Source organism: Gymnoscopelus microlampas (genome assembly GCF_963454915.1).
Source record: "Gymnoscopelus microlampas genome assembly, chromosome: 4".
Lineage (NCBI taxonomy): Eukaryota > Metazoa > Chordata > Actinopteri > Myctophiformes > Myctophidae > Gymnoscopelus > Gymnoscopelus microlampas.
This window is the reverse complement of record NC_139941.1, coordinates 40433659-40460820: the sequence shown is the minus strand read 5'-3', so window position 1 is coordinate 40460820 and position 27162 is coordinate 40433659. Positions and strand designations below refer to the sequence as shown.

Sequence of the window (27162 nt, the reverse complement as noted above, 5' to 3'; positions counted from 1 at the left end):
TGTTTGTCAGGACTTGGGACTAACCCAACATGAAGTCTCTATAAAAAAAAAAGAGTTCCGGTGCCTTCATCATGGGAGACACACCAGGTTTACTGGGGCGAGTACCATGCCCCTGGGCCCCATCCAGGGCCAGCTGGGTTCACTCAACACCAAAACACACCATATGGCTCAGAACACCATGCTGAAAACAAGCCAATACCACTTCAATCATGCATGTCGGTGACAGGGGCTTCCCCCTTCAGAACTTGAAGTGAACTTTACACAGTCATCTGCTTGGAGGGCTGTGAGCTGTGACTGGCACCACTCACCATGGCCAGAGGCACGATGCCCCCCAGGTCCTCTCGCAACAATCGGATCTCTGTCTCGGCCTCTTGCGTTGCGACGCGGCTTCCCGGGTACTCCACCTGCCAGGCCATCCAGCGGCTGCCCTGTAGCTCAGGGAAGCTCTCCAGTTTCAGGTCGACTTGCAGTACCCTCTGGTAGCCCACCTCCGACCTGTCAGGGAAAGAGAGACATTGAGAAAGAGTGAGAGAGCGTGCAAGAGGGTGAGTGATGGAGTTGGACAATACATGATATAATGTATTGTAATGTATTATAATATGAGCTCATTTTGCCCAATTCACACCAACAGTGGTAGTATTAGTTGTCCTCTAAGCGTTTTTCCCCCCAAATGGGTGTGTACAAAACATTTGAAACACCCACATCACCTCTGTGTGTACGCCTAGTCGACACCTAGTTCAGAAAACAGCGAGCTACTGGTTGTCTCGCCGCACAACGGCAGTGAAAAAGTTTAGCTTTTCTCACTGGCAGAGCCAGCACTTTTTGCTGGCTCTGCCTCTGCCTATCTCCTTAGACAATGCATGGAACCTCACCACTTTCTCTGAACAAGGAAGAGGAATACAGCTGTTGGTGTGAATTGGGCGTTAGGCAGCTGTCTTTCATGCCAAACAGTAAAGATTGATGACAGGGTCCTTGACTTAAATCTATGACATTTCACCAACTGAAGTTCGTCAAAATGCCCTTTCTGTGTTTGACTCTCTGGTCACCTCTGTGGTTCATGGAATAATACCATCCTCTTTTATTGTTCATTCTCCTTTCACTTTGCCACAGGTGATGAGCACTGTAAATACAGTCTATAAGCTGCCAGCCGCTTCGTGAAGCAGTTCAAAGGAATGAGTCGGCAGGCGTCACCCCCTGCTAAAGCGATGAAGGCTAGGTTTGTCACCGCTGCCCTTGTTTGCAGTTGCAGAGTGTAAATATATGGCATGCTGCAGCAGGATCTATGGCAAGGCTGAATTAAGTCCGACAAATGGAAAGCGTCGATAATAAAATTTCCCCACGGCACCATAAGTCTCCGGTGCTCAGGGGTTTAAATATAGCCGGGAGGCAGGAAAGGTCAGCTTTACATGGGAGCAGGAGGCGATGGGAAATGGCACAAGATCTGTTAAGCCTGATTTATACTTTGTTGCGCGTCGGTGCCGCGTGCAGAAAATTGACGATTTACAAGCTCACAATGCGTCATGAATGTTACACGTTGTGAGCTTGTAGATCTGCTGTTTTCGTTGCACTCCTGTATACATTAAGCATTAGCCATGTCTTGCATGTCAAATGGCAGCGTGTCAAATTGCCTTTCATGGATCAGCAGGGGAAGAAAAATCTAGTCTTTGTTTAGTAACAAGAATACAATATGTGGTACATCTTGGAAAGACATCTGAGTAAACATACAGTATAACATGCTCAATAATGAATGTGAGTCAGAAAATTATAAATAATAAACCAGACATTTTATTCTCCCGCCTGGTATTCATTTAAATTTCACTTTTTTTATCCCCCCCTTCACAATATGTGTTTTCATTCAGAAATAATGAATTATTTGTTATGCATTGGAGCACAACAGCCCAATTTTCTTTTTGCCCAGAACAGAGGTATGCATAAATAATTAAAATGACAACCAAATAACAGATTTCATAACAATGTACTACCACGAGCCACATCACAGCACAGACTTACATAACATGTACAATGCTGTGAATGTACAGATGCCCGTTTGCGTTTGAAGACAAATAAAGCGAGGGGGTTCGTCAAGCAAACAATGATGACAGATGATGCCCAGAATGACCAGAAATAAACAGTGTATACAGTATATACACACGACACATTTAATTACATCTCAAAATTATACAGAGTCTTCTCTCCAAAGCTTGACAGATAAAATCTGCCACAACAAAAGCTTCTTTAACAAAACATATCTCAAGTTTTTCATAATCATCTACCTCAAGAAAATCACCACAAATAGAAGACATCTTACCAACAAATACCTCTCTTATAACATCATATTTAGGGCAATAAAACAAAAAGTGAACCTTATCTTCAATTAAAACAAACACTATCTCTCTTCCTCTGGAGTGGCATTAAACCTGCCAGTCTCCAGAGCTAATGGTAATACTCCTGACCGTATTGTGGGGAGTACATCCCCACAGAACACGACACAATTCAACAACAACAACATTTCGGAACAAGGGTGATTTTTCACCGTGAAAAACCTGAGTGAATGCAAAACATTTTGGAAAGTTGGATCTAAAATAGGTAGATACAGGCTACAAGCATTTTCTTTTCTTTTTTCCTTCTTTTCTTTTTTCCTTCAATGAGATTCCCAAAATAGGGACGCCAGTGGTAAGTGGTTAAATGAACACTCAGACTTTTTCTGTGTCAAACACCAACACAACTTGCAGCAGATATACAGTACTGGCACAAATGCAGGCATGCAAAAACAATATACGGGTTATGTGCACACTGTCAAATAACGTAATTAAACACAAGGCACTGACTATTATTACATGTTTTGATATAGAGACGTCAATTGGGGTCATAATTGACATCTCCATGCTTTATCCAGGTGGCAGATTTTAATAGCATCTGTTTTAATGGGGCTTTAGACTTCCTACCGGAATAATGTGCCAGCAAAATATTGAAGTGATATGGCTAGGTGTGGAATAAAGGCTAGCGCCATCAAAATGTTGAAGCAATATGCTTGAATGTGGCATAAATTACTAACATGACACTGAAGTGATATGGTTGAATGTGGAATAAAGAACCCACATGACACTGAAGTGATATGGTTGAATGTGGCATAAATTACTAACATGACACTGAAGTGATATGGTTGAATGTGGAATAAAGAACTCACATGATACTGAAGTGATATGGGTATGTAGACTTGTGCATCACTTTGACATTCAGACATTGTGCAAAATTGTCATATCTATAACGGAAGTATCAAAATATGTTTTTCATGTTCAGCTATGAACATGAAATATCATGAGGAAATGGAAATACTGCATCAAGGACAAGAGTGAAATAGTACAATGAATTGCAAGGACTTCTTTTTACCCTCTGACTTCGACTGACAACACCTTGAAATTTAGATAAATGGAAAGTATGATGTGTGTGTGTGTGTGTGTGTGTGTGTGTGTGTGTGTGTGTGTGTGTGTGTGTGTGTGTGTGTGTGTGTGGGGGGGGGGTGTGTGTGTGTGTGTGTGTGTGTGTGTGCGCGCACGGTGTGTGTCTCGCTCGTGCTTTGAGAACGCAGTGGTGAGATTCAAGCATGAATCTTTTTCATGAACACAAGCATTTGCTAGTGGGGGAAAAAAGAAAAGAAATGCATGCAATTTTATACTGTCTCGCAAGAGCATCAAAAACACATCATAGAATCATGATTTTTTATTCATCTTTTTACATTTTTGTGACTCTTGAACTAATAAATCCACAGCTAAACCAAGAAATTGTTCTTTTACAAGATATGAATTGAGGATGAAATGTAAATATTGTATTACACTTTATTAAATCAAAATGTTACAGTTGCAGAACATTGCAGAACATGCCAGGGTATGACAATACACAATTTAGCAACCCAAATAAGCTAATCAACATAATTACATTTCCGGGGGTTTAACCATTCTTAAACCCCAGCACCCATATTGTGGGGAAAACCTTTGCAGTAAATCGCAGATCTTGGTTGTAGATCGGCTATTTTCTACGAAGATATTTAGAGTAGAGCGAAAACAGAAAAGATACTAGTAAAGAGCCCTGAGTGACTGTACTGTATGGGGTTTATGGGTTTATGGGGAAAATGACTTTTTGAAGCTCTTTACTGTGTTTCAAAGCACAGTCCATCAGCAATAACAATAAGCACCATTGTGTTGCTGATTATGGTAATTGACCCCGGCTGACCTGTCAAAAGATGTAACCAAACAAACAAACAGGACTCTGTCAGGGTGAATGTGAGATATTCAGACACCATCAGCCGTGTCCATGTTCAGCCCCACCGCTCGGCCTTCATGCTCCCGCTAACGCCAAGCTCCACTGTGGCCACAAAGCGTGTTGAATGTGCGTTGCATCAGCAATTGCTATCGGCCGAGGGACTTCACTGAAAGGTGCTCCACTGCCTACGTTGCATCGGCATTGCATTGCGTCCGATTGGCTGCGTCCAAGCTAAGATATCGGCAAGGTTCCATTTTTAATGGCGAACGCACACGTCCACTCACATCTAGTGCATTAAAATAACTAGGCCGATGACGCCCATTGGGAACCATGGCCGATGGGACGCATGTAATACCCGTTGTAACCGTTGTCAGAGTAATTTGTGCTGTAGTACCATTATCGTAGTACTTGGAGGTCTATGACGTCAGTATTATGAGGACATATTGATAACATCAGGGATCTCCATACTGTATATGGGCATAAAAGGGACACACACAGACAGACAGGCATACAGAGAAATACAGCGATATCCATATATTGGCATGAAATGGGACAGACAGACACACAGACAGATATAGAGAATTTGGATTTTCGGTTCTGGACAACCACTGGTAAAACCGAAATCTCAGTCGGGACAACACACCCTCGGATCCTCTGTGATAACACGTCAAGTTTGTAGTTGACTGGTCGAATGGTGCTTGAGTTATGCATGAGACACAGACACACACACACACACACACACACACACACACACACACACACACACACACACACACACACACACACACACACACACACACACACACACACACACACACACACACACACACACACACGCACACACGCGCACACACGCACACACACACACACACACACACACACACACACACACACACCACACTACACACTAACCTAGGGAACGATGCAAGTCAGGAACGATGCAAGTTCGGAATGCATGCCCCACCCGGTTATGCAATAACCATGGTACCCGTTGTACCCAAGTTGATCAGTCGGACGGTTCTGGGGATACGTGAAGGACAGATATGTACACTCACACGCAATGCATGCAGGCATGCAGAGATTTGCTGCATTTATAGATAGATGAGATACATTCTATATTGTATCATTGTAAAACTGCATAATTGTACATTGGTTGTCTCTCAACTCCGTTTCTGTTTTTGAGAGAAACGGAGTTGAGAGAAAGATAAAAGGGAAAGTGTGAGAGAGATGAGACAGTGTTTGTGTGTGTGTGTGTGTGTGTGTGTGTGTGTGTGTGTGTGTGTGTGTGTGTGTGTGTGTGTGTGTGTGTGTGTGTGTGTGTGTGTGTGTGTGTGTGTGTCTGCACACGAGTGCGCGTGTGTGTGTGCGTGCGTGCGTACGTGTGTGTGGGAGGGTGGGGTCGGGAGGTTGACATTTCCAGGGCCAATATCTTTACTTCTGTATCTTATAGATCCAGTTCAGCATTGTATCTCCTCTGTTCCACTGACATCTGACTCACGTCAGACGTCTGGCAACATACTTGAAGCTCAGACTCAACATCTTTTCATTATAATGTACTGTATGGACATGTGGAAGAAGAGAGAAATAACCACAAGCACATGTACAGTATAACAGTACTCATCCAGCAAGAGATGGAGAGATGTGTTGCAAGGAAGTGGGGGGAAGACGAATAAGGCATGCAGAGATTTGCTGCATTTATAGATAGATGAGATACATTCTATATTGTATCATTGTAAAATTGCATAATTGTACATTGGTTGTTTTTCTGGTGTACGCTATTCAGGCAATTCTTGTTTTACGCAGTGTTGAGCGAATGAGCGAAAGGGAACACAGAGAGAGAGAGAGCAGGGAAGTGGTATGCAGTAAAAGGGCCGGCCGGCCGGCCGGGAATCGAACTTGGTTCTCTTTGATTATTACTACTTGCCCATTTCTATTTTGTACACTCTGAGTATTAAATTAACTTTGAAGATTTTACTGTGTACATGAATTACGTCAGTATTATGAGGACATATTGATAACATCAGGGATCTCCATACATGGGCATAAAAGGGACACAGACAGACAGGCTACCACCACAATGGCGTATTATTGCCCTCTATACTTTTTTTATGTTCCCACGAAAATCCGACACTTGCATTTCAAATTGCCACCTGTGATTTCCTGGTGATACAAACATACTTTGTGGATTACAAAAACATTTAAATGGCAGATGAAAGATGGAGAGAGCTAGACAATGAATGTGTTCGAGAGTTAAATTAACTTTGAAGATTTTACTGTGTACATGAATTACGGTGCTACAATGGCGTGTTACTGCCCTCTATACTTTTTTTAATGTTCCATTTGACAGTTATTTATATTTCCAATACTGTCCAATAAAGTTCATACAGTATATCTAATACAGTATATCTAATCAGCTAAAAAATTAATTACCTGTGTAAACGAGGGGTGAGTGTATGAATTTGTGACCACCCTCTAGTGGTTTTAGAAGACAACTGTCCTTTGCTCCGTTTCTACTTGCCACTTGTTGATTCGTTTTGTGCTCTGTACAGTATAGAACCAGCATGTGTCATAAAAGAATATGTTTATTAAAACCACAAGCAGCACTCTATGTGGACAAATTAAGCTACAGCTACTTATGCATAATCAATGAATATTGTGCATCTCCTGATGCTCTCCATTAAAACAAGCACTCGGAAGGTACCCTATGGAGCAAGTACAGGTAGAACATCAAATTGACGCAAATTGACACTTATCGTGACGCAAAGCAATGCTCTCGGTGGAGCTGGCACACACGTTATGTTAATCACAGGACACACGACAGCATGGGTTCTAATTGAACTCGCTACAAAGGACCTTGTGAATGTGCTCCATGCAGCCTAGTTTGCCTACTAATTATCTGTAAACAGGCTGTGTTGCAACCAAGTCTGATGCCAGAACAACCAGACTCAGCAGCAGATGAAAAGGAAAGAAAGAAAGCAAGAGATGGCTGAATCTCTGGCGTTAGTACAGAGACCTGAGAGCAGAAGCAGACCTGACAAGGTGCTGTCTAAAACCTCTGGCATTCGACTGAAGGAACATACAGTAAGGAGTTGACTCAGAGAATGGTCTGGAGGCATCGTCCTTCTGTGTATTCTTCACAATGAAGTCGATCAGGGAACAACAAATAGAAACCATTACTGTACGTGTAAAGGGCCTCGCGCTATTTAATCATTCACATACGTTACTCCAGTGGCCTTGAGCAGCCTTTCAATTATTTTGTAATATGAAAAATACTCTCAAAAAGTAAAAAAGAAATAAAAAGAATCAATCTATTTTTTCTCTCTCTACCTCTATCTCCTGTGGATTATTACACGCACACGCACACGCACGCACACGCACACACACGCACACACACGCACACACACACACACACACACACAGATTCACACCGACACGCACATAGGTCTGAGGTCTCTTTCCAGAAACTATGCTGGCATGGTCTGCCACCTTTCATATATAGCTGTGTACATCTCATCCTACGTGCCATTACTTTTCAGTTTCATGTACAATTGACTGTCAAGTAGTGTAGCCATAATGTCAATGACATTGCAGAGCTTACTTCCTTTCGCGAAGGGCTCGCAAAGTGAGTGTTTGTGTTCCCACGAAAATCCAACACTTGCATTTCTAATTGCCACCTGTGATTTCCTGGTGATACAAACATACTTTGTGGATTACAAAGACATTTAAATGACAGAAATCTGAGAGAAAGATGAAGAGAGCTAGACAATGCATGTGTTCGAGAGTGGAAGAAAGCCAGTAGAGACAATGTACAACTGGTGATCACTTCCACGCTACTCTTTCATGGCTTGAGGTAGAAAATGAACTGCATACATCACTATCATTATTAGGACATGCCTCCTAGCAGAGATTCACACTCTACTGAGCACCTTTTTAGTTTAATTTGACCTTGATTTGGCTTATTATTCAGAATCTGGTACTTGACACCGAGTCTTTCACCAACAAAAACACGCCAATCAATCATTTTCCTCCAGAATATCCTCCCGTAAAGCCCATCAATATCTTCTGACGGGTGATTTATACTTATACTTGATTTATACGGCGATTGCGCGTGTGTCACGCACTGAAAATAGCAGATCCACAAGCTATGTATAAATCACCCTTTACACTTTCTTCAAAATGTAGTTTGTTGCATGCTTTTCGGGCAGGAGAATCCTAATTTCCCCGGTCTGCTCCTCCCTTTGGGAATAACGCGGTCTAAAGAATCAGCCACCTATACCTCAGGTGGTTCAGCTCCCTCTAAGAATAGCCTTCCTCGATAGGAGCAGGTTAGCGCTATTGAATTTAGGCCTCGAGGAGGTTATAGAAAGACAGATTCAAATGTCAAAGAGAATAAACAGATAGGGGGGCGGGGAGCGTGTGGGGGGGGTTGGGTTAGGTAATAGAGTCAGTGGTGGCAGTTCAGTTCTAGCAGACGTCTCTGGAGGGAGGTCTGTAATTGAAACCGGCTCTATTGTCCCATTATCAGAGCCATTGTGTCGGTGTGACACTCTCGTTTAATCTCCCCTCCACTGATGTGATAGGGCCTCAGTGTCCACTCCACACCCACACCGCGGTTCAGAAAATGAGAAAGAATGAGACAGAAATAATGATATAGAAAGAGAGGAAAGAGAGGGGAAAGAGAGGGACGAGAGAAACGGAGTTGAGAGAAAGATAAAAGGGAAAGTGTGAGAGAAATGAGACAGAGTTGGTGTGTGTGTGTGGGTGTTTCTGTGTGTGCGAGCGTGCATGCGTGCGTGTGTGCGTGTGACGTTTGTGTGTACGTGTGTGTGTGTGGGAGGGTGGGGGTCGGGAGGTTGACATTTCCAGGGCCAATATCTTTACTTCTGTATCTTATAGATCCAGTTCAGCATTGTATCTCCTCTGTTCCACTGACATCTGACTCACGTCAGACGTCTGGCAACATACTTGAAGCTCAGACCCAACATCTTCATTATAATGGTACAGTACTGTATGGACAGAAGAGAGAAATAACCACCAGCACATATACAGTATAACTCATCCAGCAAGAGATGGAGAGATGTGTTGCAAGGGAGTGGGAGAAGACGAATAAGTTGCAAAAGACAGGCTGGTGGAACAGTTAAGTTGTGACCACAACACTCCCAGAGCAGCCTCATGCAAACTCCAAAACTACTTCTATTTGCAAGGGGGAAAAATAATCAAATTTGAGGCTCCAGTGGTGCTTGAAGCGCCCTGAAACTGTGCTGTTCCCATAATCCTCCACCTGGAACTATAGCAGGCAGGCAGGCACCACACACACACGCACGCACACACACACGGCACACGCACGCCGCAAACATACGCAAACTTATGCATACGAATACTCAAATGGTACACATACTGTACACACAGGCACACATACTGTAAATTATGCACAGACACATGCACATATACACATACATACTGTATGTACATACTACATACATACATAGGCCTACTGTACATGTACAGTATATGTAACACACATGATATAGAGTGGACTACACATGACATTTTGCCCATGAAGAACTAAACCTGGAGTTGCTATAATTAGTAATTCAGTCTCAAATGTAACCACAGGTACTATAAGATACAACTAGTGTCACTCACCCACTAGTGGCACAAGTCGGCATTACACATACATACATACACACACATAAATACATACGTATTACGTACAGACAGTACACTTACACAAAAATGTCTGCAACTGTTTTGAATTGTTCTAAATATATTTGTGTGTTTTTTTTATTTATTGGTTATTGTTAAATTGCTTTTATCAATATTAATTGTGTGAAGTGAAAGTGTATTCTAAATTGTATCTCATTGACACTGTACATGAGGGAAACCTCAATGTCCTTTCGAGAGGTTTGAACGAATGAGAATACATACCCAGTGCACTGCTCAGGCACACTATACGAGAGCAGACATAAACGTAGATGCCGCAGTAAATTTGACCAATCAGTCGGTCAGTCTGCAAACTGACTGGTGTGCTAGTCAATTTGAGAAAAAAGCTGACACTGATAGGAAGAGGCCTTGTTTTGTTCAACAAGGCAGGCTGCCTTGTTGAAACAAAATGAGCCTTCAGCCTCGTGAGGCATCCCCCCCCCCCCCCCCGAGTGAGCACGATATCGTGAGCGACTGGCTGTGCCAAACAGCCAATGGCCTCTTGCATTGATTGGCGTGCCGTCCGAGTTGGCACGCCGTGGTGGACGTAATCGTTTAGTACCCGTTTAGAAATAATTGGAAAATGTACAGTATCTAAGCATGATTGGTTGAAACAAAACAAGAGCTCCTCCTCCCATCAGTTAAGTCAAATTAACCCACTAACCCAGCAGTCAGTGTACAAACTGACCGATTTTTCAAATATACTGTAACATAATAGGCCTATATGTACTGTATATTATGCAAACAGACAGATTGAAGCACATTCACTCACACAAAACGTAAAAAATATGCAGCAGAGCAGACAAACAAACATGTGCATAATGTGCACATGTACAGTACAGTACATACACATGCACATATATACAGACTCACACACAATGTGCCCCTCGATCATGACTCACTCCTCTAAGAAAACCTGTCACTTTATTTTAGGACTCATATGTCAAAAACATCTTTCACCGTTCAACTGGCACTAACACAGGAAGCAGCCCAAACATTATAGAACAAAATTCTGGCTGAGTCATAAAGAGACACTGTCATACCACTGCTTGACACATCACATTCTTGTCAGTATGTCTGAATTCACTGGGGGAAAAAAAGAAGGAATAAAATAAAAGAAATGCAACCTTTTAATGGATTGTGGCAATTGATCTCTGTCACTCATCAGTTTGCCTGATCTGGCATATCCAGTCAGTCAGTACTTTTTTACACTTGAATTAGAAAGGGGCGCACAGTCGAACGCACCAACGCAAGGGCTGTGTAAAAGTCATAAAGTGTCATTAGCAGGGATTTGATCCACCCAAAAAGTGTGGGTAGGCACACGCACCCATATTAGTAAACATTGTGTGGGTAAAATAACTGAGGATGGCATTTTAAGGTCAGAGTTGACGATATAGTTTTTGACTGATTGAATATATTATTAGTCGAAAATGTAAACAGCACATGACACAGTCAGACACTTAAAGGATAACACAAGAAAAGTCCTGGGGACTTGTTTCCATTGTGGTCCTACAGTATATATTGAATTCATCAACATAGCATAACAATAACAAAAAAATACGGAACATGTCATCAACAAAAATACTGAACACTATGCACTGTACAAAGGAGAAAAGGGGAAAACGGTGGCAATGAATTACACCTTCTTTCTATGGGAAAATGCATTTATCTCCCCTTGTGGTCTCCTGATTGGTGACCACAAGGGGAGACTGTATCAAATTAATCTTGAAAAAATATAACAGCAACCACAGGCCAGTTCTGAAAGAAACCAGGGATATACATCTTTTAATGGATGGTCTCAGGGCATTCCACCTTTGAGTGGTAGAATGAGAATTGTCCCATGTTCGTTCTATATTTGGCTAGTACCAGATTGTTTTCGCTCCCTCTAGTATTGTGGCTGTAAAGCAAATATCAATGGGATTGGTATTTAAGATAGTCAAAGGGACAGTGCCCTAAATACCCTCATACCTGTCGAACTACTTCTCCAAAGTGAGTGACGCCCATAGCCACAACACTAGGGGGAGCGACGTTGACCTGGTACCACCCAAATTTAGAACAAACATGGGTAAATTCTCATTCTACTGCTCTGCCACCTAAATGTGGAATGCCCTTACACGCCATCCACTAAAGAATGTGTAACACTGGTTTCTTTCTAAATTGGCTTGAAAAAAAAACATCTATCAGGAGACCACAACTCTTTTGTACACATAGCGTTTGTATTTGTTGATGGCATGTATTATTGTGTAAATGTTTTATGATATGTTGATGAATTGAATACACACTGTAGGACCACAATGGAAACAAAATGTTTGTGTTATCCTATTAGCCTTAATGTCTTACTGTACCACGTGCTGTTTACATTTCTGACTCAAAGTATTCAATCAATAAATCACAATTAGAATCTATAGGCTAGGTGTATACTAGGCCTAGGTGTATACCGTCGCTGTCAGGCAGAAACCTTGTCCTAAACTGTTCCAATGGATCCAACGCAGCTATTATTTAGTCACAAGCTCTTGTAAATACCTTTCATTGGTTAAATATTTATAAAACCCTTAGACACACTTAACCACTTTCAATCCGAGATAAGTCACACGTCTGTTTTACAAAGCATACAGTATACTGCATGTATCAGTGTTACACCAACATCGGTGACCTATCAAACTATGTGACTCCAGTGGTCGCCGTTCTGATTTTCAAGATGAATTTGATCCAGTGCCGGTTTCAATTTTACTGGCACTGGATCAAATTAGTCTTGAAAATGAAAACAGCACTGTTCACCTGATGAACATTGCTCCTGATGGCACCTGAAATCGCCTGACAGCGAGCATTGAAGTACATAGGTCACCAATTCCGGTGTAACTAGCGACCAAAAAATCCTCTGTGTTAATTTAACTGAGTGTACAAATGGATAAAGGAGAGAGATGGAGAGCGAGGAATTGGGAAGGAGAGATAGTATGTACGTATATAGAGACTGAGAGAGAGGAGACAGTGACGATCTCATAGTAATGGTGTTATTCAACATTGTTGTATTGTTGCATCTCATAAACTGTAGAAGTACACAAGGGTAAAATGATTTGCTTTTGTAAACAACAAGAGTGGGTGCTTGAACATCTGTCAGGATCTGTGGCTAGCAATGGCCATTGTTTTCTGACACACTACAGTATGTGAGATTATTGTAATTGAATATTGCATTTACTTTCTCCGTGTTGGGTTAAATTATTTTCATAAAAGTGTTTTTTCAAAGCTTCATTATAGGCAACTTCAACCCAGTGCTACAAATATCCTCGTTCAATAACGTTTTCTGCATCTCGTCAGATTTTTCCATGACGGAAAAACAGCCTTTTTGGTAAATCTGTTTTCAAAGCTTGCAGATGAAAACAGCTTGCATGTGCTAAAGTGTTTCTGTCTATCCCCTTTTTATACAAAGAGGTATAAACCAGAGTGCTTTCGTATCCACACGTCCAAGAAACACATTTCACTGTGTGAAACTCCCACTTTGTGCAGTTATTTAAAACATTTCAAAGGTTCCTCCTCACTTCCTACGAATAAAAAAGAGAATATCCTCCACACAGCTTTGTGTGTGATTTAAAGATCATTATGCTATTTTTCTCCACTGGGTTACAGATTTTGTAAGAGATTCTTCAAACACTCCCATATATAAATAAACAAGGACGCTTGGTGCATTCCGTTTTGCTGTGGTCCAAAGATCAACCCTAAATATTAATAGGCTACTCTTTCACAACTTCCAGTGGCAAAGGGCTACAGGCAAAGCTCAACACAGTTAAGTCCACTAATGGATTTATTTATATATTTGTTTGTTATGTATACAGACACCTCTGCCTAAGGCTTTGAAAGACAAAAAGAGATCAAAACAACACTTCACATGCATGCATATCTATACGGCAGTTCAGATAGATACGGTAGATAGATAGATCTGGTTGCACATTAACCCATTAAGACCTGAGGTTCCGATTCTACAAAATGTCTTCTAAATCCTAACTGTTTTATGAAAAAATGTATGTTACTATGTCAGTGGTTATCACATTTTTTCATATCAAGGACCCCAAAATGTATATGTATTAAGCCACGGACCCCCATATCAAAATATTTAGTTCCAGGGACCCCCAGGAGCAAAGATTTGAGTTACTAATGTTTGCTTTAAAAAATATTTATTCAAAGTTTTTCACAAATTTTGACAATTTCTCAAAAATAGCAGATCTACAAGCTCGTAGCGCGGCACTCGGTGCCGCGCTATGAGCTTGTATATCTGCTATTTTTGAATAGCCATGTGTAAAATAATGCTTTTTTAGCTCAAATCAAAAAAGTGACACATATGCGTTCCTGGTCTTAATGGGTTAAAGCTTCTAAATATACCACCATCGAATCAAAAAGAGACCCTCAGTGCCCTGTGTGTTTTTTTTCCTTCTTTCTGCACTGCTCTTCTCAAGTAGCTGCATTTTCGTTAGCTGTGTGACGATGATAATACATCAAAGGGATTGAATCAATTCCAGTCGCAAACGCCTTTTAGTCCGAGGACAACTGGCAGAGGAGGAAACAGAAGAAGCCTTGGCTGCAGAAGTAATAGCCAGCGAAAACCCATGTGAAATTTCACTAAGCTGTGAGGGAATTTCATTTCACAGGCCGAGGGGAGCCCGTCAGAAGTGTATTAGCCCGGGCCACTCTTGACATGTAAGCGCCCCAGAGGTGAGAGCCTCTTGTTAGGCCCCGCATGGTGGAGACGGGAGAGACCCCAATGGTGAGAGCATGAAACCTAATCTACCGGCTAGCATGAAAGACCAGCATCTGTTCTTTGACTTGGAATGGATTAGTATGGACCAACTGCACTTAAGTCAAGACAAACGACCAAAACGCCCCATACCTGAAGTCAGCATTATACGATTATACGATACTATCAAAAATAAAGCAGCATGATACTGTCTTAATGTAGTGTTTTTTGTTATGGTTACGTTGGTATGGCTTTTTGGAAATGAGAGTATTTGTTAAGGGGATGTGGGAGGGGGGTGGAGGGAGGGAATGTGTGTGTGTGTGTGTGTGTGTGTGTGTGTGTGTGTGTGTGTGTGTGTGTGTGTGTGTGTGTGTGTGTGTGTGTGTGTGTGTGTGTGTGTGTGTGTGTGTGTGTGTGTGTGTGTGTGTGTGTGTGTGTGTGTGTGTGAGAGTGTTTTGATGTTGTCATTGTAAGTAACAAAATCTTTTGTCAGTAAACATAAAATAAAGCAGCATCAATTTACTTTTTTAAGACTAAAAGTAAAGAAAAGCAAGACAGCAAAGAAAATAATTGATGCTTTACAAACTACAATAAAGGTCATTCGTCTCACACAGTTTTCAAATGCGTCCGCCTAACAGTCTGTACATCAGAAGCTCTGGAAATGGAAAATGTAAATGTCTCGCCTCCCCCAACTTCTGTTAGTCAAAGCCCATGTAGCTTGCTGCTTGGCACAAATGGAAATTCTAAAATATATTTGAAAATAGTGAATGGAATTGACAAACAAACAGATGACAGCTTTCCTGTCATAATTTTGCGATACGGGGGTGCAGACCCTGTAGCATTCGAAGATTATGGTAGACTTGTTTTGCTTGAGAGACGACATTGCCATGGATACCTCATCATATGAGCAGGCCATTTGAGTGCATTAACAGGTAGGTAGACGACCACAGTTTTGAGGAAACACCCAAACTTGTGCTAGTAAAACAGAGGAAACTGTAGCCCAAAATAATGTATGGTAAAGCCATTAGTATTTCTATTATCCTACAGAGGAATATCCATTCCAAGATGAGAGAGTGTCTCGTATCTCGGGAGGGGAGTTGGGGTTTGCGGGTGGTTGGGGGTTGCAGTGGTGGGGTGGGGGGAGGGTGGTGCGCAAAGCAATGCCTCCTCAGAGGCCAATACCCAATGGACTTTTTCAATTCAGCCTGTCCAGAAAAGAAAGAGACAGAGAGATAGCGACAGCAGGAGAAAAAGGCATAAACTCCCCCTGAAACACTGTCAAATAAAAGGCAGACAGGAATGAGAATAATAGTGATAAATGTCAGTGATGTGTGTAGCTGGCTCTGTGGCTTTTGAGCCTCACGCTTATGCGGGGAGATATACACTATGTTATGTAGTGGCCACAGGGGACAAAGTCTGAGCTTCTTAACCCATAAGACCTGGGACGCATCTGTGTCAATTTTAGATTTGAGCTAAAAAGCATTATTTTACACTTTGGCTATTCAAAAATAGCAGATATACAAGCTCGAGCTTGTAGATCTGGTATTTTTGAAAAATCGTGAAAATGTGTGCAAATCTTTGAATATATATTATTTTAAAGCGAACATTTTTTAACTCAAATCTTTGCTTCTGGGGGTCCCTGGAACAAAATGTTTTGAGATGGGGGTCCGCGGCCAAATTCATATCGTTTTGGGGGTCCTTGACATGAAAAAGATTGAGCACCACTGATATAGAAACATACGTTTTTCAGAAATCTGTTGGGATTTAGAAGACATTTGTAGAATCGGCTTCAGGTCTTAATGGGTTAAAATGCAGACTGGTGTAGAGCAGAAGATTGAAGCCACAGTCTACGGACAGGAAGAGAAGACTAGCTTAATGTGTTTTTTTAAGCAATATCCTCAATAGCTGCCAACAACAATGGCTGTAACAGAAAAGTTTAACAATTAGATGAATTCATTTCAGGAGTACATAAACCATTGCGGCAGATGAGAGCGTAGACACAATAGTCTATTCTGCATGCTGCAAATGACTTGTGTTGATTAAGCGCCATGTGGTAATGATCATCACGGCCTTGCTAGCCGGCAAAACCCCAGTATTTCTAAAACGTATGTTTTGTTAATCAGGATATCTTTTCTTTAAAAAACATGTTGTTTCCACCCCACTGACAGCCAAGTATACTACTTTTACCTGTTGTTAATGGTAACATTGGTTGCAAATCTGATCAATGCACAAGTGACTATTTCAGTATAACCCATTAAGGCCTGCGGCCGATTTTTTTTCTAAATCCAGTAAAAACAGTTTTTTGAAAAAAATATAAAAAATATTTTTTCATGATTTTTCAAAAATAGCAGATCTACAAACTCATTCTCACTCACTATGAGCTTGTATATCTGCTATTTTTGAATAGCCAAAGAAATCTAAAATGACACAGATGCATTCCTGGTCTCAATGGGATAATTAAGAATGTCAAGAGGGGTCTGAAAACAAAATAAGTATATATTGAAGTGACATGGGCTTTGTAACCTGACAGCAATGAAAGCCTGTAATCGTATGTGTGCGCTTCCATTATCTCTAAGGTCATGAAGACCCTTCAGCACAGAGGCTCTTGATGTGAGCACCTGACATTAACTTGTCATTGTGACACTGTTGAAGACTATCAACACTAATCAAACACATTTCATTTGACAGCCTTAACCCGAGCTGACTTTGAGCAGTGTTAGATTGGATTGTCTGTATGCATGCATGTGCGTGTGTGCGTGCGTGCGTGCGTGCGCGCGAGTGTAAACGCTCCAGTATTGTGTGGGAAAAGAATCTTGTGTTTCACTGCTGACGTTTCTAACATGAACGCTGCAATAACAGGCTGCTGATGTGATGCAGTCAAGCAGGCCACAGCATCCCTCAAGCTGCTATCATTTCCTTCCAGATACTAAACTAATACCTTTGATTTATGTCGTGTCAGCTAACATTCATTTTGAGCACAGTGACAGAGTTGAATAAAAATAGAGGAAATACTAAATTGTCATGTCAAACGAAGCAGCCTGTTGTAAAGGGTGCATATGACAAATCCAAAGATCCCAGCAGAACGTATTTTTCATTAAATGTCGTGCATTAATCGTTGAGCTCATTTAATGTCTTGAGATGTAGAAACTGTTCCGAAACACAAACAGAACTGTAAGGGCATTGGCTGCTTTACTGAGCATAGCCAGCCACACTTTATGAACACAGTCATTAAACTAGGATACAAGAAAGACCAAAATCATTCAGGCATTACACCAAGGACATAAGAAGGAGCTTGTCCTTGCAGGTAAAGTAGGCCACTTACCGAACAGTATTATGTGGCAATATTAATTTTGATGATTATTTTGTAATTACACCTGAAGTACTGTATTGAATTCCAGCTTGCTTTGTCTGCTTCAACATGGAAGTATAATGTCTCACACGATATTGCTCTAAATAATGAATCAGTGATTCACTGGTACAGCACATACTGTGAACTGAAGTCGAATCAAAGCAGACAATGAAACCATTGGAATCAATTGTTGTTTTATACATGTGTGAAATGGCCTAGTTGCCTAGTTATCACACGATGGCTATTGGCTATGGTTAAAAAAGCAACAGGTGTTTTTCAGAGTGAATTACAAGTGCACTTTCAACTGAACAAGTAGGGTGGTCACACACCTAATTAACATTCATCTTATTCCCGTAGGACACAAAAGATTTCCCAATTAGATTCAAAATTACTTACAGTAAAACCCACTTTTAATATGCATCAGATTCTTTTTAAATGAATCATTTATTCTTCACCCTTTTCCAGTACGACACATAGAGAAAGGGCTGAGTGCTATTAATTATACGATTATAATGAACTGTGGGCACAAACTAAAGGCTTCTAGCGAGCGCGTATGAAACCCAAGAAGGTGATCAAATTTCCTATTAGCCTAACAGGATTCTGCAGCATTCATCAGCTAAAATACTGTTAGCTCCCACGCACTCGTTGTTTTCTCACTGGAACATTTCTCTCTCTGCCCAAGCCATGCACACAGACAGACACACAAGACTAAATCCACAAGAAGAGAGAAATGTAATTGTCTGGCTGACTCTTTAAATATAGCCATACAATTAGCCTTGTGAGGGAGCACAAATCCACTGACTCATTACTCAGTCAGCTGCCATTTGAAATTGTTCACTCTCCATCCTTGGTTAAAGTAAAATACAGCCCTACTGTTTTCAGGATTCATCTGTATTCATGAAAATGAAATTTGGAGAGAGCCAATGTATACTTTGCAAAGCATTAGACTACCATGAGCTAGAGGAGTTGGAATACGACAGATAAATGTTATCATTTAACGTGCTACAGCAAGACAGTAGAGAGAGACGCTATTGTATATGATTAGGTTAGCTAAACGTTCATTCTGTATGAGATACAGTACTAGAGAATGTAAAGAGAGAGGGGGGAACAATTTGAAAGCCTGTCACGATGGGATTATGCCATCATTATTTTTGGTCACACAGCCTTTACTGTACATTGCCACGTTAGGTAATGGATACAGTCTGCATTTCGGCCAACAGTAAGCTAAACAAATTAATACGTCTAAAAAGAAAAACATTTAAATTCCCAGACGACAAAATCTCATCTTTGAATCAATGAAGTGATCCTTGCCAAGAATTATTTAATTTGAACTAAATGCTTTTCAAGCACGCAGTGCCTTTAGAGTCCATCAGCCGAAGTGGACTCGATGGTGTAATGGATCCATATTAATGATACCGTAGGCCATCATCAATCGTGACCTCAGACCTCATCTGATACAGTACCGCTTCCCCTATAAGACCCACTATCTGTCACATTCAATGTGAGATCTATTCAGCTAATATACTGCAATATAGAAAATTGGCCATTTCCCCAATTGCAACACTCCATCTTCTTCATATCAAAAGCATCTCAACTCCAAAGAGGAGGATGGCCCACCGGGGAATGACCAGAAGCGGTACTTTAGAATTATATAACTTATCCATACACTAGGGGGCAGCAGACACTGAGACCTGGGGCATCGCTCCCAACTGCTGTTGACGTTTGTGCAGATAAGATCGGCCCCTTCCTCCAGCCCCTTCGGCCCAGCCCTCCCGGTGATCTATGAGTAATATGGTGTGACGGCCAGAGCGTTCCGTGCACCTGCAGCAGTGACACTGGGAGAGACTGTCCTGCTCAAAGATCAACAACACAAATGGCTCCTTCCAGCTCCGCCACAGTTGGCATGGCAACGGGACCTGGGGAGCACACAAGGACCATTGACCGGAGGGGGCCCGGGGTGTCAGATCAATGGCACTCTATCACAACCTCGTCTTTAGCCCCCTGTGGACTGCGAGGGGGAGGGGGGAGGGGGCGTGTGATGGGGCGATGATATAGTTCAACTTCCTCATAAGTTCTGGTTCCCTGAGATATATAGGCATGCGAATGGACAGTGGTCCTCAACCTTTTCTGGATCATCTGACCACTTGGCTTCCGTGTTAAGTGGTCAGATGGGTGGACCGCGTGCATATTCAGAGCATGTACATTTTTTTAATGATCAAGCAATCGACTGGGTTCTGGCTTGGATCAGTGGAACTAACGTTAGTATGTTATTTTATAATGTTATTTTATCATTGAAATCTTCGTTTTTTTGCCAAGTATTTGGGGGCCCACTTGCAATATCCTCATGGCCCACAGGTTGAGAATCCCTGGTAAAAGGAAACGATAGGAACATGGTTGCACTTCAGAAAGTTTTCCAGCATGTTTTTCCCCAATTAGGTCATTGGCAAACAAGGATAACGCAGCCATGTGTGTAATTTGCAGACAGAGAGCTGCACCAGCGTCTTGTAAAAAATAATGTAGAGGACGGGATGGAGGGCATGGACTGTGTGTGTCTGGATTCACACAAGACCTTTTAAAAGCACAGTCAACATTGCACGGGTCATCGGGCGGAAACCTTGTATCTTCATATTTTAAATGTTTGCGTTTTACTTTTTTTTTCTTTTGTAAAAACTAATGGTGTCACAAAAGTAGCAAAAAACTGATCTACAAGCTCAAAATGCGTCACGATGCGACACTTTTGAGCTGGCAGATCTGCTAATCAAACCCATGTTCACACCAAATACTGTCTAATGCTGAAGGATGCTTTCTTTTTTCTTATTAGCAGAGGTCACAGTCACGTAGTCATTTCTGTACTTCTGCATTCAGACTGGAGTCTAATAGTCACCCAGAACCTTGACAGTTTCTCCCATTCATCCTAAAAAATAGGGAATCATTGAAAAACTGAGTGTTTTAAAACCATCTGTGTCTAGTTTTAGCACATACTGTATCAGAAGTATTCTCCGTTAATACACCAAGCCTGAGAACCTTCACTTGACCTCCCACATACACTGGCGCATGCCTATGCCAGTGGTTCTCAAAGTGGGGTCCTGGGACCCCCAGGAGTCCTTGAGGGGGGTTCCACGGGGTCCCCAGCAAAATGTGCTAATATAGCATCAAAAGCAGTTTAACAACTTTACAACCTACTGTATTGGCTATTTGAAAACACTTTGCGGTGCAATGTGTTGTGAGCTTGTAGATCTGCTATTTTCTAAAAGTAATTTTTTCTATATCTTTGAAACATTTCCAACAACACACATCTTATATGCGTGGTCCCTGGCTGGCACTAAATATTTTCAGATGGGGGTACGCGGCCAAATACATATTAATTTTGGGATCCGTGACATGAAAATGTTGGCCTATGCTATTTCACATTTGATATTTGACAGCCATTTGACAACAACATCCAGTGCTTGAGCATAGTATTTTGTCACGACACACACAAAACATGATTCTGACTGTGAAAATGACAGCATTGCTTTGTAGTCTTTGTAGGGCGGAACGGAGACCATTGACAGACACCCACGTTCGCTTCCTCATTGGTTTTGACAACCTGTGGTTAATTCAACATAATAAATAATAAATAACTGTCTAAACAAAGCAGTGGTTCTCAACCAGTGGTCCTTGAGGGGATTCCAGGTGGTTCCCAGCTAAATGATGGAGAGTTGGAAAGCGTAAAATGAAACCAAATGGACCCGTATGGGTCCATTTAGTTTAATTTTACGCTCTCAAGAGTTAGGTTATTGTTAAACATCTGCATTAATTAATTAAAGAATTGTTATTTTGATCAACGTTTGCCTGTTATCTCTCCTATATGGTACCAACATCAATACAGCATGGAATTGTAGACAAAATCGTATCCAACGATTACAAAATATTCTACGTTTTGGGTCTGAGGGGCTAAATCTCATCAATTGGTGGTCCGTGGCTCAAATGCCGAATAAATAATGGACCTTGATATGAAAAGGGTTGAAAACCACTGGTCTACCAGATTTCAGGTATAGGAGTAAACAGGAATGTACATACAAAATGATATACTTTATTTGCATTACAGTACATACATTGTCAGGTGTGTGTATAGGAGCTTTTCTCTGATGCACGCGTGCAGGACACAAAAATAGCAAACAAGACAGAATTTGGACATTACCTCCAAACACTGTTGTTAATTAAGGCATAAGTATTCCTTCAGCATACTCTCATTTTCTGAGATACGCGCGCTACAGAAACAGGTAATTATTTCAACGAGTTCCGTGTGTGTGTGTATGTGCGCATGCACTCAGCGACATGCACATTATGTAGGGCTGTCAGCGATAGTGACTCTCATTTGCGCAATTCGGAGGTCACTAAGATTAATGTTGACTCGGTGTGTACATATGCAAAAAACAATGTTGGACTCCGTCATTTTCTCTGGTCCCCTGCCAAACACAATTAATGAAGACATACACGTCATAATTTAACCACTGGTTGTCGAGGTGGTTTCCACATAATAACGTGGCCTTTATACATGTTATAAATAACATTTATAATTAATGTTATAAATACGGTATATGATAATGTTATAAAAAACATGGGCTTTGTAAATGCTGAGGGGAAACCTGCTCTGATTAGGAGAAACAGATGGCATACATGGTGTGGGGTTCATTTCTACATGGAAAAGTTTATTGACAAACCATCAGTGGTGGAAAAAGTATTCAAATGCTTTACTTAAGTAAAAGTACCAATACTGCAATATAGAAATACTCTGTTACAAGTAAAAGTCCAGAATTCAAAATTGACTTGAGTAAAAGTACAAAAGTATTGGCATCAAAATGTACATGAAGTACCAAAAGTAAAAGTACTCAAATATTTGAAAATAGCAGATCTACAAGCTCACAACGCGTCGCAGCTTGTAGATCGGCGATTTTCAAATAGCCGATGTATAACATAGGGCTAAAGTGGTTAATGTATGTTTCATAATATCATAATTTATATCTGAAAAGTAACTGGTAAATAAAGTTTTCAAATAATTGTAGTGGAAAAGTACAATATTTGCCTCTGAGATGTAGTGGAGTAGAAGTAAAAGTATTGGAAATTGGAAATACTCAAGTAAAGTACAAAGACCTCAACATTTTACTTAAGTACAGTACTTAAGTAAATGTACTTTCCACCACTGCAAACCATGGCCATCTACACTTGGTACCAGGAGGCAGACTTGCAGCTATACACGCTTCTCTGTGCTTCCACCGCAACAGCCATGAGGCGCCACCCACCCAAAACCCAGATTACACTCGAAGGTGATGATGGGGACAGCTGGGAGGAGGGCCGGCAGTGGGAGGGGGCACAGGTTCAGCAGGGGACGGGGGCCATTTAAGGTAGAAAGGGACCAAAGGGACCAAAACGCCCGAAGGGCACTTGTTTCTAGTTGCTTTAATTTAACTGCATCACAGCTGCTAGCATAGACAATGAGGTCAGCAAAGCCTGTAATTTATTATCCACGTTGAATTAACTACTGGTAGTCAAAACCAATGAGGAAGCGAACGTGGGTGTCTGTGTCTTTTTTCAAAGGTCTCCGTTCCGCCCCTCTAGACTACTGTACAAAGCAATGCTGTCATTTGCTGTCATGCTATAACAAAACAGGGTCAGCAGTGTTTCCAAATGTCTCTATTTTGGAGCAATGTCTGATTAGCGTAGATGATAGGTGCAAGCAGCAAATGTGTTTTCAGACGTTTTTTGGCAATTGCATTTTTTTGTTTTCAGTCTGTTAACTTTCCTGGAAGGCTGTTTCCATTCGCTTAGAATCCCTACCAACGATCTCCTTGTAGGCAAGTTTCTGAACTGTCTACAACCTACCTCTGAGATACTAATGTACATTAGTGAGGACCAATTATGTGAAGATACATAGTTGAAAATGGGTTCCTTAAGGTTTTCCTTTAAGTAGGTATGCTTTTGAGTTGTATTGTCTGTGAGCTACAGTACCATGCAGGACCAGGCAGACTGCTGAACAACAACTGCTCTCCAGCTACAGTGTGTCCAAGATTTCTATTTTCACTAATTGAGAGTTGATGTGCCATGCAAGCAAACTTTGGCCCATTAGTTCTTACATTTCATTTCAAATTCATGGCTGTCAAAAATGTGCCGTTTAACTTGCTAAACATTACTATAATTGACCATTCCTCATGCATCCACAGAGCCAAGTCAGTGAATGATCTGCCACCAAAACAGCCATTTTGTATCCATTTGAAATTCATTTGAAATGAGGAGTTCACTGCAGTGATGCCAATTCATTATGAAAAGGCCTAAATCAAATTAAAAACAGAACAGGCACTTGAAAAAATATTGGGGATTGCTTGGAGAGTTTATTTCTGCCCAACTGAAGGCAACACAACAAATGATTATAAACGTTTGGATGCAATATGATGTGACTTTACATACATCAGGAATCAGAATAATTTTACCAACAGTTTACCAATCCAGCAAAACACAGTTCCAGCAAAACACAGTGACTCGTCTCCAAAGCACTGCCACAAACTATATATCTAATTTGAGTCTTCATATATTGTATACTACTGCATGCATTATGCACACACAGTGACAAAAAAACAAGTTTAAGATTAATGATCATAAACTGCCTAATGGATGCACTTTTTGACAGAGTTGCACCAGAGTCCCTCCTTTAATGGGATCAGTACACATCACGATTCTGCATTCACAAAAAGCCCAAGCACCAATCACCAGCAGTATGAGCTACAGCTATGAGTACAAATGGTAATATTCAACACATTTGAGTGGCACTTTGCAGCGTAGTGAGCACCACGTCAGCACCTCCTCTCCAACACACACAGCTGCATATAGCTCTCTCTCTCTCTCTCTGCAAGCCAGGAGTGCATTTAAGTATTAAGCAGAATTTAGCCTCCCTCTCATGTGCCCGTTAATGAGCTCTGAGCTAAATTACTGGTGGAGCAATTACACACGACTCACACACACACACAGGTTTTTCCACATATATAATTGTATATATGTGGAAAAACCTGTGTGTGTGTGTGTGTGTGTGTGTGTGTGTGTGCGTGCGTGCGTGCGTGCGTGCTATAACACACACACATCACATCATATAAACATACTGTGCATGAGCAGCACAGCAGCGCAATTCCTCATTGATCAGTGTGGTGCGAGCAGTCTACTTGGCAGAGGAGAAACCGCTTCCACACACCCAGGGGCCCATATGCAGAAATGAGACATTGATCCATAATTGGAAGCAGTCACTCATAAAATCTGAAGACTAATTAAAGTAAGAGAAGTTTAATGGCATATATTTACATATTCAACAAAGCAAACCAACACTGCTTACTGGCTGTGGCTTTAGAGAAACGGAGGCGACATTGGAAGTTCAGAAAAGTTAGTTATTGCAGTGGTCCCTGTAGGCCCTCAAGGACAGGCAGGGTCCTTGAGCGGGCCCGACTCAGGTGGCAAGCATGCCGCCTTGAAAATGAAGGCCAATAGGAAGTGCCGTTTTCCCTGCAGTTCTCATTAATGGCCTACCAAGTGTCGCTGGCTCCTTTTCCACCGGGGTTTCCAACCAGTTCAGTTCTTTCTTCCCGCCTATTTTTTAACTAGTTCCGAGTGTTTCGACTCAAAATAAGTTGGTTTTGAAACCCCTAAAAGTTCGTTCGGAACGGGGACCACAAAATCGGTGGTTCATCTTGTGAACGTGTCAATAATCAGTAGGTTGGAAGACGGAAGATACCAGTTTTGTGCGGTTCTGGGCGGGTTGGGTTCGTTTTTTTCCAGTTTTTGGTTACTTTATTTCGGTTTTAGGGTTAGGATTCGGGTTAGGTTAGGGTTATGTTATTTAATTCTTATTTTTGCCTGATTTTCCCGATTTATTATCAAAAAAGTACTTCTTTTTTTTTTCTTCCCTGGAGCCAGGGTATGGCAGCTGCAATAGCCTGCCATACCCAATTGACGCCCCTGGAAGATACTGATGCGTTATGTAAACATAAACAATGCCAAAACACGAACGCTCGCAGGTAATCTAAACGACCCGCCATCTTAATTAAACCCAAATAGCTTTATAAGCATGAAAAAACATACGTTTAAATTGCCAAAGCAAAAATTCGACGATCCAACCAAAACGAAGACTTAAATGTACGTAAAAAGGGGATCCAGATGTGTAAACAGGGAGCTGTCACGTTCACGCAGGAAAACCTTGTGGATACTGTTTACTTCCGTTTGTGTTGTGCAACGCCCTCAGTGTATCACGTAACCTTCTTCTTTTCAATGTTTGGTGTTTAGGTATATTAGCGCCACCAACTGAACCAGAGTACAACGGCTCCGGTTAAATCTGGTGGAAACCGCAAGCCGGTTCGCGGCCGGTTTGCTAGAAAGCACCAAGGTTCCAAGACTCTAGAACGGCACTGGTTCTAGAAACAACTTTCTTTTAGTGGAAAAGGGGGCGCTATTTCCCCTCCTGCTGGCTGCAGAAGGATTACCACGCCATTGATTACAATGGAGATTTGAACGGACTTTACACTTGATTTTATTACCTTAGTAATCATTGACATTAATACTTTATGCTTTCAGTCGTTAGTTTATCTTCTTTCCATTACCATGATAGGCGTCTTTGTAAATGATGGTCCCATTAATTAAAACATTTATGATAAATGAGGGTATGCTTCTAGGGCTTCAACAGGTTCTACTGAGTCAAGACCCGTCCTTGCTGCCCTTCCAGCAAATAGCATTTGTTTCCGGTTGCTTTTCGGGACTGTGTCTTTAATGTGGTCCTACTGTATACCGTAAATATGTTCCAAATATGCAGCATAGCCTATAGACATTGTACAATTATGCAATACCTTTTTCAGCTGTGTGACCACGAGGATCAACTGACTACTTTAAAGGTTACATTTCTCCAGAGGCTAATCTGTGTCACTCCAATAACATTAAAACAATGAGTAATTGCTAGTGTGGGGGGGGGGGGGGGGGGTGCGTGCAATAGTTTTTGTGGTTCTCTTGGAAATAGAAGGTGACATGTGAAGTAGGGACTGCTGTGTCGAGGGGGCCCAGATAAACATAGCTCAGACTGACAATATCTGTACATTCCTGGGGCCCATTGAGC

The 27162-nt window shown here is 41.5% G+C and overlaps 1 protein-coding gene across 1 annotated transcript in view; it reads right to left on the bottom strand.

The window, feature by feature from the left end:
- The window catches only part of LOC311044587 (transmembrane protein 132C), a gene marked incomplete at its 5' end in the record, with an annotated part of 208263 nt that overhangs the window by 48397 nt on the left and 132704 nt on the right, over positions 1–27162 (bottom strand). The window contains one exon of the mRNA XM_084056282.1: positions 309–495. Coding sequence (XP_083912408.1) covers positions 309–495 — 187 coding nt within the window. The remainder of the gene's footprint in view (positions 1–308; positions 496–27162) is intronic.